The sequence below is a fragment of the Salvelinus fontinalis genome, chromosome 23 (genome assembly GCF_029448725.1).
Source record: "Salvelinus fontinalis isolate EN_2023a chromosome 23, ASM2944872v1, whole genome shotgun sequence".
In the NCBI taxonomy this organism is placed as follows: domain Eukaryota; kingdom Metazoa; phylum Chordata; class Actinopteri; order Salmoniformes; family Salmonidae; genus Salvelinus; species Salvelinus fontinalis.
Window position 1 is genome coordinate 40302121 of NC_074687.1, and position 19328 is coordinate 40321448.

The window sequence follows — 19328 nt, forward strand, 5'->3', positions numbered from 1 at the left end:
GTTCTCAATCAGAGGAAACGTCAAACACCTGCCTCTAATTGAGAACCATATCAGGCAACACATTAAACCCAACATAGAAACACAACACATAGAATGCCCACCCCAACTCACGCCCTGACCAACTAAACACATACAAAAACAACAGAAAACAGGTCAGGAACGTGACATTAGGCTTGTCATAAGATAGGGGTTGAAGATGTATTGACTAAAGACATTTCAGCTTTACATTTTTATTAACTTGTAAAAATATCAAAAACAAATTAACTTTGACATTATGGGGTATTGTGTGTGGGCCAGTGACAAACATATCAATTTAATCGTATTTTAAATTCAGACTGTTACACAACAAAATGTAGAAAAATCCAAGGGCTGTGAATACTTTCGGAAGGCACTGTACATGCAGATTAAAATGATAAGCAGTCCAGAACGGTAATACATATGATATGATCTGCTGTTTTATGTTTCCAAAAAGCGTGTCAAGATGGCTAAGTATACGCCTAATTGTTGTCCACGTACTTCACAATGTCCATTCACCTATCCTCGCTGGTGGGGTAAGTAGAGTGTAAACTCTACTCTCCCCACTCTATCGCCTTAGTTGAAATCCAATGTCACTAGTAAAGCCTGTAATTGGGACGGAAGCAGAGCTGTTGTTGGCAAATCAGGTAGGCAGGACGTCTGATGTGCGTATAGATGTGTGTACGGCTGAGAGGAGATGGGGTGTTTGAATGTTGCTCATCCACTCCCAGCACCCAGAAAGTAATCAGGGAGACAGGGAGGGCCGGTTCAGACAGACCCTGGCTGGATGGTTACGACCTTGAAGACTAGAGGCAGGAAGGAATCACTGATGAAAAACACAGTGACCCCACATGACCAGAGGAGGTCACTGTGGAGTTGCCCAGGATTCCATCACGTCCCACTGGCAGTCAGAGCAGAGGCAGTCAGTCACACTTTCCTGAGGCTGAGTCCTGAGCCCCTACCTCCGAATGGGCCAGCCTCCACCGGACCTGTAAACTTCAGACTGTACACTGGAGGTCCTGTGCAACACATGTCTGCACTGCGCTCATTGTCAGCTCTCTACTTAGCTGATCAAAGCAGCAGCATTGAGCAGCACCACCAGCCCATGTGGCTCAGGCATTCGTCACGCTCTTAATTGGCCCACATAATTTTCTGTGTTGTTTCTGTGAAGTCTTCATGAAAGGACGCCCGTTAAAATCAAGCCTTTCACCACAATGCTATAGATTATCCAATCTGTCAGGAAATGAAGCAAGCCACAAAGGCGTTGGGATCAGAGCAACCACTTCCCAAAAAGGTCATAGTGGATGGATGAGGAGGAGTATGGGGGTATGATGAGCAGCAGGGTAGAGAGATGGGTGGGTTGAGTAGTGTGGGGGTGACAGGACTCCCCCCCGAGCCGTCACAGTAACTCTAGGCATGTTTCTGAGTTGCCCTGATGAATCAGCACAATCTGGTTTCACTTACAAACATCTCTCTCTCTCTCTGTCGCCCTCTCTGACACGGCGTCTGTAGAGGATAAGTCACTGGGTCATGACATTTCCCTTTGTTAAACACTGCTAAACTACAGCAGAGTAAACACACCCACTCTCCCACGGTAAGCTTTCGCTATGGGTTTGCCCTGAAGGTATTTGACCAAAAGAACATATTCAAGATGGCAACCTGTTATTAGTGGGAACTGGGATATTTCCTTCAGTACTACTACGGTATGTGTTTATTAACTGTAGGTGAGAACTCTCCCCCTACAGTTTGTCACTTAACTGTTTTTCTCAACCATCTTAAATAATTCTCTCCTATTCTGCTATACCCATTTTGCACTTCTTTACCTTCAGAGTGTCTCCATAGACACTCTCTCTGGGTCCTGTTCCCCTTCACAAACCCTGTCCTCCCCCTCTCTCTCTCACTCTTCCCCTCTTTCCTGTCAATGTGCTTTTCATCAGAGCTGCCTTTGATGGGCTTAAAACAATCACGGCAAATACCAATACCGCCTGGAGGATGAAGAATAAAAGGTGTTTTTAAGTTGAGTGTTACGTGAGTCAGAGGGGACTGTACACTGCTTAGACAAACGTATAACACAGTCAGATGTGGATTTCACATTGCTCGACTTGACACTGATTTTCCTTGGCTTTAACAAATACAGCTACCGATTCTCGTTTTAGCCCAATAAACTACCGAGTAAGCATATTTTGCAGTCGAAGGCCTCTTTTGAAAACAAAGTTGATTTGCATAACATATGCAGTTTGCTTTATAAACTCACAAGTCCAACGTTAAAATCGGAGAACGCTGTGTGGAGAGAATTGTGGAAAAAGAGCATAGCAAATGAGGTTTGAGATGAAAAAAATCTGTGGCAACCACAATCTCTCAAATGAAAACAGATTGGATCAGAGAGTACTATTCCCAAGCTCTGTAGCTGAAATTAGAACAGGATGCTCCCCATTAGAAACCGCATTCCAAACAGGCAAAAATATAACAAAATACGGTTCCAATTTCCAATACAGTTGGAGTGAGTAAAATGTACCTCATCCGTAGAGATTTCCGCATTTCAATCTCCAAAATAAAGTTATGTTACTGATGAGAGAAGCATTTGTTGAGGTATAGAAAATATAGCCTTGTTCTGAAATTAGACCAGTGGCCTTGTTGGATCTAGAGGCCAAAGGCCTACTTGCCAGCGCATCTTATACTAAAGGCTGGATCAAAGCATAGAGCATTTAAAACAAAGAGTAGCACAGGAGGTTGGTGGCACCTTAATTGGGGAGAACAGGCTTGTGGTAATGGCTGGAATGGACTAAGTAGCAAATACATCAAACACATGGCTTCCACGTGTTTGATGCCATTCCACTTGCTCTGTTCCACCCAGTATTATGAGCTATCCTCACCTCAGCAGCCTCCACTGAAGAGTAGATACCACACAGATGATTCTCAGATGTGTGCAAGGGACCAGAGTGACCGCTTAAAGGATTTCTATCCTCTTTGCTAAGTCTTCAATACAGATACAATGGTCCGGGCTGCTTTGAAGATGGCTGCACACACCCAGAGCTGTTGACAGCCATGTTTGCAACATGGGAGAGAGAGGGGAGCAGATAAATAGGAGCAACAATTAGACACTGTGTATACATACTGTACACATGCCCCGCATTAAGAACCAATAGATGGCCAAAAAGCTACGTCGCTGTAAAGACCACCATCCTGACAGAAGCTGATCAAATAAAGTGGGAGGGATGGGGGGATGAAGAGGAGGGATACAGTGAAACAAACAAACAAACAAACAAACAAACAAACAAACCCTTTACTCTCCTCTACCCTGACTCAAACACAAGGGAATCACATGGAGATTGAATACAGTGCAAAAGCTGAATGCATTGACCAATACTGCTTTCACATAGGATTTACGGTATTTTGACCCCCCAAAAATGAGCAATGTTTATATGACCTCCTTTCAAACAGGCCCATTTTTACCATATTCTTGCCTGCATACTCCTTTTAAAGCTCCCATGCGCATGCCGACATGTGTAAACGTGTGGAACCGCTGCCCATACTTTTTTTATCCACGTTTTCCCTACCTCACTACACTAGAAAATAATAGCAATACTATTTTCAAAAGAATGTGAGTTTCATGCTCAACATTTCACAACCTCAGTGGGCTTTTGGAATTGTCTATACCCTTGATTTAGGCTACATTATTGTACACTAAATATTTCTGATCAGCGATAGAGCAAACAAATAGATGAGCTATAGGCCTACCACCTCCACTTATTTGCCCAGCCAGGAAACAATTAACCAAATAGCCTATACAGAGGGAGATTCAGTGAACATTGATTGATTATCAGACAGTCAGTGAAGTCACAGGCTTTTGGTCAGGGCTAGGCCTATTGGCTACTAAGCGACTGAAGAGCAAAATAATCCACTTGTTAAACTACATAACATGCTGGCAAAATGTTCTAATAGGCCTAAATGAGCCAACTAGACAAGATGATCATGAGCAGCACCCACCTCAAATTAACTAACATTTTCCAAGCCTAATTATAGCCTAACCAATATCCAAATGATGATTAAATGGAAGAATAAGAATCTGGCATTATGCCTATTGATTTATGAAGACGAGTCCCTACGCTTGTCTCAAAGCAGCGCGATGGCGCTGTACCAAAGACAACAGTGCTGAAATGATCATCTAGTTGACCACACACAGGTAGGCTATTGGTTCATATTTATTACAAGGATTGAATGACTTTCAGTAATCAACAATTTGGTACATGCCTTCATTTGCATTAGCCTACTTTATTCCAATATTTTTGTCATTCAGTGATATTTAGGCTATTCCAACAGTAGTTATTTATGGATCCATCCAGTTGTGGTTAAGAAAACAGTGCATGCTTTGAGATGGGCTATGCGAAGAGATGGGTGAAGTGACCTGTCTTGCAAAGTTTAGAACTGCCAGGAGGAAGGTAACAGGGCGCTGACAGGCAACCATCAAGAGTTTAAGAGCCTAGTGCGTGCCAATGCCGCCTCAGCATTGCGGCTACGTTGCATACTAAGCCGTAGGAATAACTTGACCGAAATTTATACTAGGTCGTTTAGCGAAAATACAAGTTTTGGCTTTGATACCGGCAATAACTTTCAGATATAAAGAAAAGGCAGAATAAAGTTGGCGGTATGGTAAAGTTGGAGGAAAAACGGCTTAGTATGAAAGGAATAATAGTGCATGGACAATACTTTCACCCTGTCTATGAAGGTATTTTTCAAGTATAACAACAGCAAGGCCGTATGACAAAAAAACAAGCTGGAAGCTACAGAAATTCTGATTGAAAGCTAAAAGGATTGTCGATCCTCAGGCGCTGTCAGATGTACAGCATTGACACAATAACACCTGAAGGAAGACAGCAAACGTCACTTTCAGAAGACGTCCACTGAGACTGAACCAGTCCCAGCCTGGGATTCCAAGAACAAAGAAACAGGAAATGCTCATAGCACTTCACGCCTGGACTTGTAAATGTAAGTGTAGTGTTGTAGCTGCTGCAGTAATAGTATAGTGCTGTAAGCCTAGAAGTGAGGGGTAGGGTGGGGTGAGGAGGAGTGTGGTGAGGAGGGGTGGGGTGAGGAGGAGTGATGATGGGTGAGGTGGGGTGAGGTCGGATGGACGCAGTGCAGTACAGTACCTGGGGATCTCTTGCTAGAGCGCGAGGGCATCATGTAGGACTGGCGAGGCAGCAAGGGTGAGGAGGGCAGAGACATGGACACGCCCTTGACCAGGCTCAGTCTGAACACATCCTCTGGGGAGTAGGGGCGGTGGAGGCCTCCAGGCTCATGTGTCTGGGGGGCACCGCCGCCGGACAGGCACCGCCGCTGTGCAATGTGGAGCTCACCCGCTGAGAAGAGAAGATGGAGGACACTGTTTAGGACATTATTCACTAGGGCTGGGAATTGCCAGGGACATCACGATACGATATTATCACGATACTTAGGTGCCGATACGATATGTATTGCGATTCTCACAATTCTATATGTATTGCGATTCGATACTGCGATTTTATTGCGATTTGAAGTTCCAAACAAATTTCTCACTATATGTCTGCTGCAGAGAGTCTAGAGAGAGCATGAGAAAATTAGTTTGGATTAGTCATGGAAATAAAAGTTCAGAAAACATGTTGGCTCACTATTTAAAAAGAAGATGGAGAACAAGCTATAGGGTGACAACTACCGGAGTTGACTAGTGCTAGTTAATACTAACTTATTTTTAACAAATCAATATTTGGAGTCAAAGTAATATTGCGATATGTAACTGTATTGATTTTTTGCCTCATCAATATTATTCACCAAGCCTGATTATATAAGCTAAGCATACATTTTTGAAGAGAAAATTACAAATGAAATACATCAGACCATTCAAAATCTCCATGAGGAAAAAAACTGATTTGAGATCAGATATTACCAGACATGTGGACTCCTGAATGTCTAATGAAGTTGAAGGCATTCAGACAGCAGAACAAATCTCCCTCTTAGGGAGGCTTTCTGCTAATGCTGTGTTCTGCACGGTCAGCCACGGTTTGTGGAGAGATGCGCCTAGCCACACTATGAAATCAAACTGACAATTTCAGATGTCTTTCAGATACCAAGATAAGCGTTCTCAAATCGAGGTCCAGGGAGTGATCATGATCAGTGATAGACCAGGACTGAGTCAGACACACACATTAAGAATGAATGGAGCCACATGCTGTGTGGTTTAACCAGAGGTCATGGGTCCACAATGATACGCCATGGGGCTCATGATGTGGCAAGACACCCAGTTTGCAGCATAAATAAGAGTGGTGTCATTGACCATGGAGCTGAGATAACATGTGTGACTCATTGATCCAAAAACCTTTGGGTAAACTAACTGAACAAATATTAGCAAAATACTGTTTTGACTCAGTACAATACTGAGAGCATTCTAGTAAATTCATTGTATAGCTAATGTGTGAGGAATGAATCATGATCTAGAAGTAATATCTTTAATTCAGTGGTTCGAGTTGGAGCAGCTTGAACTTGAGACGCGGCAAGAAAGCTACAGTTATTGATGCAATAGGCTACTCCAAAACAGAGTACTATATCTACACTGTACTGAACTCTACAGAAGGGATCATCAACTATATTCAGCCGCGGTCTGATTTTTTTCTTGAGCGGATGGTCAGGGGGCCGGAACAAAATTATAAATAATTTGTAGACTGCAAATTGACAGCAAGATGCCCAAAAATATGTTTGACTAAAACGTAATCATTTCAAACCTTTGTATACAATCACGTTTCTCTATTATGTATGGGAATACTTGGAAACAGATTTCTTAAATTAAAATCACTTGGAGCTGATTTCCTGGTGATTTCCTGGTGGGCCGCTAGTTGGGTAACCCTGCTCTACAGACTCCAGCAAACACCAGATAACCTAACCTGTGGGAAAGTGCCCTTTCAGGTCTCCTCTGAGTGCATTGGACTGATAAGCCATAACAGGAACCCAGTACCCTGTAGGCTAATCATGGTAGGCAATGACAGGTTTGGTGTACAGTATGGAACCCTCATGTTCCCATGTACCCCCAATCTGTGGGAGAAAATAACTTCCTATTTATCACGGAATGCTAAGCTCAACCAAGCATTCCTTCATGAAAAAGAAAACATGAGAACCTGTTCTGCAAGTACAGTGCCTTCAGAAAGTATTCAGACCCCTTGACTTTTCCCACATTTGTTAGGTTACAGCCTTATTCTAAAATGGGTTAAATAAAAACAATTCCTCAGCAATCTACACACAATACCCCATAATGACAAAGGTAAACAGGTTGTTCAAAATTTTCGCAAATGTATAAATATGTAAAAACAGAAATACCTTATTTACATTCAGAATTCAGACCCTTTGCTATGCGACTCGAAATTGAGCTCAGGTGCATCCTGTTTCCATTGATCATCCTTGACATGCTTCTACAACTTCATTGGAGTCCACCTGTGGTAAATTCAATTGATTGGACATGATTTGGAAAGGCACACACCTGTCTATATAAGGTCCCACAGTTGACAGTGCATGTCAGAGCAAAAACCAAGCCGTGAGGTCGAAGGAATTCTCCGTAGAGCTCCGAGACAGGATCTGGGGAAGGCTACCAAAATATTCTGCAGCATTGAAGGTCTCCAAGAACACAGAGGCCTCCATCATTCTTGAATGGAAGAAGACTCTTCCTAGATCTGACCTCCTGGCCAAACTGAGCAATCGGGGAAGAAGGGCCTTGATCAGGGAGGTGAGTAAGAACCCTATGATCACTCTGACAGAGCTCCAGAGTTCCTCTGTGGAGAAGGGAGAACCTTCCAGAAGGACAACCATCTGCAGCACTGCATTAAATCAGGTCTTAATGGTAGAGTGGCCACCCGAAAGCCACTCCTCAGTAAAAGGCACATGACAGCATGCTTGGTGTTTGCCAAAAGGCACCTAAATGACTCTCAGACCATGAGAAACAAGATTCTCTGGTCTGATCAAACCAAGATTAAACTATTTTGCCTGAATGTCAAGTGTCACGTCTGGAGGAAACCTGGCACCATCCCTCAGGATCGAGGGAAAGTTGAACAGAGAAAATTACAGAAAGATTCTTGATGAAAAACTGCTCCAGAGCGCTCAGGACCTCAGACTGGAGCGATGGTTCACCTTCCAATAGGACAACGACCCTAAGCACAATGCAGGAGTAGCTTTGGGACAAGTCTCTGAATTTCCTTGAGTGGCCCAGCCAGAGCCTGGACTTGAACCCGATCAAACATCTCTGGATAGACCTGAAAATAGCTGCGCAGCGATACTCCCTATCCAACCTGACAGAGCTTGAGCTTGGCATTTCATAATTATACTTTTTAAAGTATTGATTGGGTGAATCGATGTACTGTAGTCGGAGCTAGATTCCACAAAGCCTGGTCTCGGCTCCACACCATTGGTGAATTTCATCAGAACCTTCCTTCACCATGGAGTGGAGTGTAGTCCACTAGGGATGATCTTGCTCAAAGGCTAATCGATGTACTGTAGTTGGAGCTAGATTCCACAAAGCCTGGTCTCAGCTCCACACCGTTGTTGAAGTTCATCAGAAACTTCCTTCACCATGGAGTGGAGTTTAGTCCACTAGGGATGACCTTGCTCAAGACCCATTAATGATTCCAACTAGCCGCTAGCCCAGTTCTAAATGGAAAATGTAGAGCCTTCACCGAAGCCAACTTCGAATGGAAAGACCATTCTCAATAAGTAATATCTTCTGTTGAATAGAAATGCTGCCCTCTCAAGCTCTCATGTAACCAACTAAACATTAAAATGTCTGAATGATCAACCTCTAATAGTGCTGTTGCTCATGCGTCAACAGAAAGAGCAGGCTGGATCATAATCATAGATGTGGGGAGCCACATGCCCGTTAGGCTTGGCTATGTTCTAAGGACCATGTCAGCCTCTTGTTTGGGACCCTTTTCCCAGATAATCCATGGGCTTTGTCACAAATGGCACTACATTCCCTACACAGTACACTACTTTTAATCAGAGCCTTTCTGTCCCTAGTCAAAAGCAGTGCTCTATATATGGAATAGGCTGCCATTTGGGACGAAGCCCATGACGCCAGTCTGGACCATGAGGATGAACCAATGGGAGAGAATCAGGACGCTGGTGGTCTGCTGCTATTAGCCAGCCAGGACTTTGCTCAGTACCTAGGGGAAATTAATGTTGGCTGCTGGGAATAATCAGCAACATAGCGCTGTGTTCTCCCTGGAGCCTCGCAACGGGAGACACAAAGCTGTCTTGCTTAAAGGGCTATTAAATAAAGAAGAATGCCAGAAACAGAATCTGGCCCCAGTGCAATGACACCTCCGTATGTTTCCAGTCGCTTGTGAAGTGTTCGACCATGCAGCTGAGCCCTGCGGCCCCCATGACCTGGTCAAAGGCCTACTGACCAGAGATCACCATCCACATTCAACAGATTCAACACACAGATCTGTGAATGCGCTACTACTGAACGGCTAACAAACATGACGCATTTCTACAGAATCAATGATCTGCTAGGCTAATTTTCAGTAGAGGTCGACCGATTAATCGGAATGGCTGATTAATTAGGGCCGATTTCAAGTTTTCATAACAATCGGAAATCGGTAATTTTGGACGCCGATTTTGCAGATTCTTTTTTTTTTTTTTTTTTTTTATACATCTTTATTTAACCAAGCAAGTCAGTTAAGAACACGTTCTTATTTTCAATGTCGGCCTAGGAACGGTGGGTTAACTGTCTTGTTCAGGGGCAGAACAACAGATTTTTACCTTGTCAGATCAGGGATTCAATCTTGCAACCTTAAGGTTAACTAGTCCAACGCTCTAACCACCTGCCTCACAAGGAGCCCGCCTGTTACGCGAATGCAGTAAGAAGCCAAGGTAAGTTGCTAGCTAGCATTAAACTTATCTTATAAAAAACAATCAATCAATCATAATCACCAGTTAACTACACATGGTTGATGATATTACTAGTTTATCTAGCGTGTCCTGCGTTGCATATAATCGATGCAGTGCGCATTCGCGAAAAAGGACTGTCGTTGCTCCAACGTGTACCTAACCATAAACATCAATGCCTTTCTTAAAATCAAAACACAGAAGTATATATTTTTAAACCTGCATATTTAGCTAAAAGAAATCCAGGTTAGCAGACAATATTAACCAGGTGAAATTGTGTTACTTCTCTTGCGTTCATTGCACGCAGAGTCAGGGTATATGCAACAGTTTGGGCCGCCTGGCTAATTGCGAACTAATTTGCCAGAATTTTTACATAATTATGACATAACATTGAAGGTTGTGCAATGTAACAGGAATATTTAGACTGATGGATGCCACCCATTAGATAAAATACGGAACGGTTCTGTATTTCACTGAAATAATAAATGTTTTGTTCTCGAGATGATAGTTTCCGGATTCGACCATATTAATGACCTAAGGCTCGTATTTCTGTGTGTTATTATGTTATAATTTAGTCTATGATTTGATAGAGCAGTCTGACTGAGCGATGGTGGGCACCAGCAGGCTCGTAAGCATTCATTCAAACAGCACGTTCGTGCGTTTTGCCAGCAGCTCTGCTGTTTATGAATTCAAGCCTATCAATTCCCGAGATTAGGCTGCTGTAACCGATGTGAAATGGCTAGCTAGTTAGCGGGGTGCGCGCTAATAGCGTTTCAAACGTCACTCGCTCTGAGACTTGGAGTAGTTGTTCCTCTTGCTTTGCATGGGTAACGCTGCTTCGAGGGTGGCTGTTGTCGATGTGTTCCTCATTCGAGCCCAGGTAGGAGCGAGGAGAGGGACGGAAGCTATACTGTTACACTGGCAATACTTAAGTGCCTATAAGAACATCCAATAGTCAAAGGTATATGAAATACAAATGGTATAGAGAGAAATAGTCCTATAATTCCTATAATAACTACAACCTAAAACTTCTTACCTGGGAATATTGAAGACTCATGTTAAAAGGAACCACCAGCTTTCATATGTTCTCATGTTCTGAGCAAGGAACTTAAACGTTAGCTTTCTTACATGGCACATATTGCACTTTTACTTTCTTCTCCAACACTTTGTTTTTGCATTATTTAAATCAAATTGAACATGTTTCATTATTTATTTGAGGCTAAATTGATTTTATTGATGTATTATATTAAGTTCAAATAAGTGTTCATTCAGTATTGTTGTAATTGTCATTATTCCAAATACATTTAAAAAATCGTCCTATTAATCGGTATCAGCTTTTTTGTCCTCCAATAATCGGTATCGGTATTGAAAAATCATAATCGGTCAACCTCTAATTTTCTGATTTGTATTTCATTAGGTACTGAACCTGACAACATGTCAATGCAGAAGAGCCAAAACACAGAGCCACTTTCAGTAGCTATTTAGCTTGTTTAAACAGCCCCAAAGGAACACTGACATGAAAAGAACAGGTTGCTCCAAGCACACATGAAAAGGGGGCCCAATCCTAGACTAAAGACACCTTAAAGACACTCAGGGACTCATCTCGACCCATTACGCCACCCGGAGACAGGGGAAACAGTACTCCAAGACAGAGAATTCCACACTATATTTTGGTACAGTAGATACTGATTCTTTCTGTGTCCAATTCCAGGATTTGCCCTTACCAGCTGATCTAAGTCTATATCTTCACTACCACTAGACTAGACTATTAATTAAACAATATCTGTTACTTTAATTAGGCAAAATGCCTAAACCGCTACTATGAAGACAATGTGAGTTGTGAATAGACAGGAAAAGATTTTGTTAAGACCATTGAATCATTGGGATGAGATGGGTACAAGCACAGGCCAAGCAATCAGAGGTCAAGCAGTTGAAGCAGGACCTCATCCGTTGCTATGCTAGATGTGTGCAGTAACTAATGATCACACAGTTTCACCATCGTGTCAGGGTGTTATACGACAGGGAGAAGGGCAGATAGAGAGACAGAAAACCCCTCCATTCATGAAGAACGCAGAATTGCTAAGAGTTACTAGGGCAATTAATTCAAACACTACTACTGTATTACAATTGCACTTTTGAGTAGCCATCAAAGAGGAGGGATGTATTTCACTAGGGGGCTCTGAGAGGGAGGGAGACCCCTTCTATCCCTATGCTCCAGTTATGCAGGGGTGCCAATAGTGACTTCAGTTCGCCCTGTGTGCCAGTAAATGATGTAAGCCCAAATTCCTAAAACTCTCAGTACGAGTCTATTCGCACATTTCAAGAGCTGGACCTGTTAACAATCCTAACAGTCACTCACATCTTTTTCGCTAGTAAAACTAAATACCAATCCTTGACTGAATGGCAGATCATAAAACCCCCTTTGTAGTGCTCATTTGTGCAGCGATGCTAGACAGTGGGCATTACATCTTAGGCATATTGTATGCTAAAGACATTATGACAAAGTTGTAATTAGGGCTGATAGTTTTGAAAACAAGAGGCGCCACATAAAAGCTGGCCTTGAATAAGTTGCTGGCTGGACGGCCTGTTGGCTTTGTGTCATGGTGGCTGCACTGCCATCTGACCCAGAGCTAAAACTCGGAGGGAAACAGTAATGTAAACTCACCATGGGCTATTTCAGTTGCTTTTCCTCAAGTCCTGGCCCAGACGATGCCTGCAATTTCAGTCCCTGCTGTGGTTCAAGGAAATCAACCCTTTCTAATTATAAAGCCCTGCACCAAGATGATGTAAAAATGATTACAGTCCCTTTCATGCCCATTTCTCCCTCATCAAAGAGGAGGACCAAGGCCAATGAGGACCTGCCCTCCCCATAAAAAGCCTGATAATAATTTAAATCATTGATTAAAAATGGAAGTGGAAATCAATTACTTGACCGGGAAGGCAATTCAAAACCGCCTGTAGAAATAGACTAGAAGTAAAAGATGCTAATAAGCCAACCAAATCGAAGTTTAAACATTTCCAACATATACTGCCCTAGTTGTTGTAAGAAAATTGGATATAAAAGTTTGATGACTTTACTTACCACATGTTTTAATAAGACTAGAAAAAATATTTGATCAAATATGTGAAAAGTCCAGACTGAGCTTAATGGGTACCCGAGTGTAGCGTTTAAGCCAATGGGTTTTTGTAACAAGCCAACCTCTTAAATAACACATTTTTATTCATTTCCAAATGTTCAAAACGTACAAACTGACATTTATGTAAAATTACACCGAACAAAAATATAAAAGCAACATGCAACAATTTCAAAGATTTTACTGAGTTATAGATCATTTAAGGAAATCAGTCAATTTAAATAAAATAATTATTTTTATTTAAATAGGCAAGTCAGTGAAGAAATTCTAACTTACAATGATGGTCTACGCTGGCCAAACCCGGACAACGCTGGGCCAATTGAGCGCCGCCCTATGGGATTCCCAATCACGGTTTAGTGACGCCTCAAGCACTGAGATGCAGTGCCTTAGACCGCAGCGCTACTCGGGAGCCCATTAAGCCCTAATCTATGGATTTCACAAGACTGGGAACACAGATATGCATCTGTTAGTCACAGATACCTTAAAACAAAGGTAGGAGCGTGGATCAGAAAACTAGTACGTATCTGGTGTGACCACCATTTGCCTCATGCAGATCGACACATCTCCTTCACATAGAGTTGATCAGGCTGTTGATGTGGGATGTTGTCCCACTCCTCTTCAATGGCTGTGCGAAGTTGCTGGATATTGGCGGGAGCTGGAACACGCTGTTGTACACATCAATCCAGAGTATCCCAAACATGCTCAATGGGTGAGTATGCAGGCCATGGAAGAACTGGGACATTTTCAGCTTCCAGGAATTGTGTACAGATCCTTGCGACATTGGGCCGTGCATTAACATGCTAAAACATGAGGTGATGGCAGCGGATGAATGGCATGACAATGGGCCTCAGGATCTTGTCACGGTATCTCTGTGCATTAAAATTGCCATCGATAAAATGCAACCGTGTTCGTTGTCTGTAGCTTACGCCTGCCCATACCATAACCACATCGTCACCATGGGGCACGCTGTTCACAACGTTGACATCAGGAATACTTTCACCCACACGACGCCATACACGCCGTCTGCCATCTGCCCGGTACAGTTGAAACTGGGATTAATCTGGGAAGAGCACAATTCTCCAGCATGCCAGTGGCCACTGAAGGTGAGGATTTGATGACGCCAAACTGCAGTCAGGTCACGACCCTGGTGAGGACAACGAGCACGCAGATGAGCTTCCCTGAGACGGTTTCTGACAGTTTGTGCAGAAATTCTTTGGTTGTGCAAACCAACAGTTTCATCAGCTGTCCGGGTGGCTGGTCTCAGACGATCCCAAACGTGAAGAAGTCGGAGGTGGAGGTCCTGGGCTGGCGTGGTTACACGTGGCCTGCGGTTGTGAGGCCGGTTGGACGTACTGCCAAATTCTCTAAAACGACGATGGAGGCATGCCAAGCTTACAGAGTCATACCTAAGAAGACTTGAGGCTGTAATTGCTGCCAAAGGTGCTTCAACAAAGTACTGAGTAAAGGGTCTGAATACTTATGTAAATGCAATATTTCATCTTTTATTTTTATTTTATAAATTTGCAAACATTTCTAAAAACCATTTTTTTCTCCACATTTTGAGGTTTTGTGTGTAGATTGATTGGGGGGGGGGACTATTTAATCCATTTATGAATAAGGCTGTAACGTAACAAAATGTGGAGAAAGTAAAGGGGTCTGAATACTTTCCGAATGCACTGTATGTATAACATTGCAAGGTTCATTTAACAGTAAAATAAGACAAACTGCATTTAAAAATGTAAGCTGTGAATGCATGAAATATTTGTAGTTCACCAAATTATGTTGCTACTGTGAGACTGACATTCAGGCATGACTGCTAGTGGGAAAACCCCATAATTTCAATAGTAACAAATGCTCATGAAATATGCTATCCTTTACATATATTAATATATTAATATCTTAATTTTAGATAAAGTATGATCACTTATCTGAGAAGATACAAAAATATCTAGTAGCCTCAACACAATTTTTTTTTTGCAGCTTTGAAATTGGCCAATAGTTGGAACTTACACATAATTGTCAATAACAATAACAAAAAATTATGGATATAACAATCAGATGAATTAGTTCAATTTATTTTTTATTTGAATCCATGGGTATGTGGGCTCAATAGGTACACTTTGCCTAATGCATTTGAAAGGGATATTAAAATATATTACTCTAACTGTCAAGTGACTATAAAGGCTATAAGGGCCTTCTCATCGGAACTTCCTCAAATATGATCAAGTGATCATGATCAAATATGATCAACTTCATAGTCTGTGTGATATAATTGATTTCATTTTGATAGTGCAAGCAAATGGTTGTTTCGTGCAGGGTAGACTAGTCTATATTCATATTCAGAGATTCAGAGATTTGTCCCGAAGCAACTCATGCATTGTCTTGGCTGTGTGCTTAGGGTTGTTGTCCTGTTGGAAGGTGAACCTTCACCCCAGTTTGAGGTCCTGAGAGCTCTGGAGCAGGTTTTCATCAAGGATTTCTCTGTACTTTGCTCCGTTCATCTTTCCCTTGATCCTGACCAATCTCTCCGTCCCTGCCGCTGAAAAACATCTCCACTGCATGATGCTGCCACCACCATGCTTCACCGTAGGGATGGTCCCAGGTAACCTCCAGACGTGACGTTTGGCATTCAGGCCAAAGAGATCAATCTTGGTTTCATCAGACCAGAGACTTGTCTGAGCGTCCTTTAGATGCCTTTTGGCAACCTCTAAGCTGCCTGTCATGTGCCTTTTACTGAGGAGTGGCTTCCGTCTGCCCACTCTACCATAAAGGCCTGATTGGTGGAGTGCTGCAGAGATGGTTGTCCTTCTGGAAAGTCTGTGCCTCCTTCCCCAGATCTGTGCCTCTACACAATCCTGTCTCTGAGCTCTACGGACAATTCCTTCAACCTCGTGGCTTGGTTTTTGCTCTGACATGCACTGTCAACTGTGGGACCTTATTGTGTGCCTTTCCAAATCATGTCCAATCAATTGAATTTACCACAGGTGAACTCCAATCAAGTTGTAGAAACATGTCAAGGATGGATAAAAGGAAACAGGGTTCACCTGAGCTCAATTTCAAGTCACATAGCAAAGGGTCTGAATTCTTATGTAAATAAGGTATTAATGTTTTACATAATTTATAAATTTATAAAAATGTTTAAAAAAAATGTTTTCGCTTTATCATTATGCGGTATTATGTGTAGATTGCTGAGGAATTGTTTTTATTTAACCCATTTTAGAATAAGGCTGTAACGTAACAAAATGTGGAAAAAGTCAAGGGGTTTGAATACTTTACGAAGGCACGTTATCGTTACTTATTGTATATTTATTCCTTGTGTTATTATTATTCTTTTTTTTCTCTCTGCATTGTTGGGAAGGGACTGTAAGTAAGCATTTCACTGTTAGTCTATACCTGTTGTTTACTAAGTACGACCATAGGATATTCCATAGGACATTCCACCAATGGGGAATTCTCCAGCTAGAATGCGTAACAACGAGGCTTCCCTGTCTACTTCCGAGACCAGGGTGACAGTCTCACAAAAGCTGACAAGGTTAACACACAAGCAGCCCACAGAGCTAGAGGGCGATAAAGCCAGACAGAGGGAAAGAGAAAATAAAGTGGGGGACGGGGGTAGCTAGTATACATCAATTTGTATATGATAAAAAAAAGCAATGAGTTTTAACTAAGTACTGTAGGCTAAATTAGTCTTGTTTATCTGTAACTAAGCCCAGTATGGCTGCCTGTCTGGGAGTGACTGCCATATATCAGTAACAGCAACCTCTCCTGTCTAGACTCATCTCTAGGGGAAATCCTGCAGCCAATCTGGGATTCCTGGAGGGAAATCTCCCCCCCCCCCCCCCCCCCCCCCCCTACAAGACCCCTTTGGCCAGCCAGATGTAGTCATGGCAACAGTCAAAATATCAAGTAAACTGGAAAAATACCCAATTCAGAAAGGACAGATTTATGTTAGTATCCATTAAAATAATACAATTCCACACATTACACACGCTTCAGAATATGCTGGCTAACTGGATAGTGGATACACATTCCTCAAAAACGAATTTAACCTGTGTGATAACATCAGTACGTCACATAGAGGAATCAATCTCCACATAGCAGCATAATTTCTGTCTGTGAGACTAGAGAGGATGGAGAGAATATGCAATCACAGTTTATCTATCCAGTCTCAAAGGGCTTCTACTTTCAAGTTCATTACACGTTCTTGTTCATGAAAAATGCCAAAATTGTCTTCGCACACAAAGCATCCTTCAGACTAAAATCCACTGACAATATTTTCTCAATGTTCAGTTATCTGAATATCATTAGTCTGTCAAAGACTAAACCCACTGGCAGTGTTCAGAAACATCTGTGTTGGATTTAGTTAATTGAGTAATCTGGGGAGAGACACTAATGCTGATAGTCTTTTAGTTGCGACATCTCACCGAAAACCTGCCCTCTCATCCCAAAGAGTTACTAATGTGAACACATGAGCTGGTTAAAGCAGAGCCGAAGCCGTGCTGCAGGCAATAGGCAGGCAGATTACAGAATCATCCCGCAGTAAAACCTCTGATGCTCTGCAGTGGCTTGTGCACTGGAATGTTTTCACCAGCCTCCCCTGGGATACAGAGACAGAGGGAGGGGGAGGAGGCGGTGGGCAGCCAGCGACCATGACAGTTCTCATTCCTCTTCATAAATGGTCAATTTAAGCAGATATGGGAAACATATCTGAGCCAGACAATGTCTTTACCACATGGTTTATTTTAAGCTGGTGTCAAGCAGAGGCAAGAAAGGGCATTGGAAGCAAAAGGAAAAGACACAATGTGCCAACTGATACTGCATAAAGCAGACAGAGCCCAGGGAAGGTTTTAATTTAAACATCATGATCTCTGTAGGAGAAGATATGAATACCAATGAGGTGCCAAGCAACACAATGAGAGCTCTCCCACAGAGCAGCACAGGTGTGCCGTAAAAACCAGTCCGTTGATCTCAAAAACACACATAACAGTCGCACATGTATCATAAGGACTTAACAAGTCTGTTAGGACTCAGAAAGGGGAACTGGCGGTGGGGCGATGTGAGGATATGTGTTGCTCACTACATTTATTGCACTCAAGGTCACCATCCAGAACACCGTTCCAGTGTTTTATGAAACTACGGGAGAGAATGACCTTATTCCCATCACTCAGAAGTGAAGAAATAGATCCTCCACAAAGAATGTCCCTGTCCTACCTGAGGACATAATCTCATCACAGCATATATTTTGATACCTATCTTACCAAGTGCAAAAGGGGTCAAAGACAAGCATATTTGGGCTTAATGATAATTTATGGTGTCACAAATACATGATACAAAGGCATTGACAGCAGTGCGATTAGAGAGAAGAATAGAAAGAGAAGAACATCCTGACAGCTCTTTTTCAACAACGTACTGAGATAGCCTACAAGCACCTTCTGCATTCAGCTGGTGGGTGGTGAGCTTTATGAAGTGCAATCAAGAGGGCACAGCCTTCACAATTGGCATTAAAAACTACTTTCATTGATCCACAAAAAAGCCAAGTGGTCTTATCTGATCCAAGTTTTTGGAATACATTTTCACAGATGTACTGATGACAGGCCCAGTTTGAGTTGAGAGAAAGGGGGTTATTGATATTCATACTGGCAGCATTGTGAGTGTGATTACCAGTCTGAATGGCTCTCTACAGGCCTCTTGAGCCCCATGGTCTGGAGAAGTGGGACACCCAGCTACGCTCCCACGCTTTGGGGAAACCCCCCCCCCTCACCTCCCCATTCATACACAGCAAATCCTCATTTGGCCACATTGATTGGTGACAGTAAAGTCAGCTGATTCCTGCTGCTGCATGTCTCCTTGAAAACTCTTCAGTGAGGCATGAAGACAGTCACCTGACCAAAAAATCTGTCACACTTCACACTTCAATTACTTTAGTGCAGTGGTCACCACCCTTTTCTGAGACAAGATCACTTTCTGAGTCAAAATGCAAGTGGAGATCGACCACTCAGATTTTTCTTTAACATGACTTAAAAAATGTAAGCCTATGCAACATTAACCTATGAAAAACAGTACTGTAGTAATGAGTGGAAATAAGAACTACGCACATTTTATGTCTCATAAATGTGTTGAATAAAAAAGTGTTGACAGGCCTGAGTAAAAACATAAACATGAACTCACTCAAAAACAGCAGCTCTCTTCTGTATTCACAGACAGTCTTTCTCTAGTCATGGTTTAAAAAAATATTGAAACCTTACGCCTGCTACGTTGCTGGTAATGGTAATCTAA

General features: G+C 42.4%; 1 protein-coding gene across 12 annotated transcripts in view; it reads right to left on the minus strand.

The window, feature by feature from the left end:
• LOC129821321 (protein TANC1-like) overlaps positions 1-19328 on the minus strand; it is a 289442-nt gene that overhangs the window by 181778 nt on the left and 88336 nt on the right. For all 12 annotated transcript variants that reach the window (XR_008754295.1, XM_055878874.1, XM_055878872.1 and 9 more), the window contains one exon: positions 5166-5375. Coding sequence is in view for 11 of the 12 variants with exons in the window: in XM_055878874.1 (XP_055734849.1) it covers positions 5166-5375 (210 nt within the window). In the remaining variant the exon portion in view is untranslated. The remainder of the gene's footprint in view (positions 1-5165; positions 5376-19328) is intronic.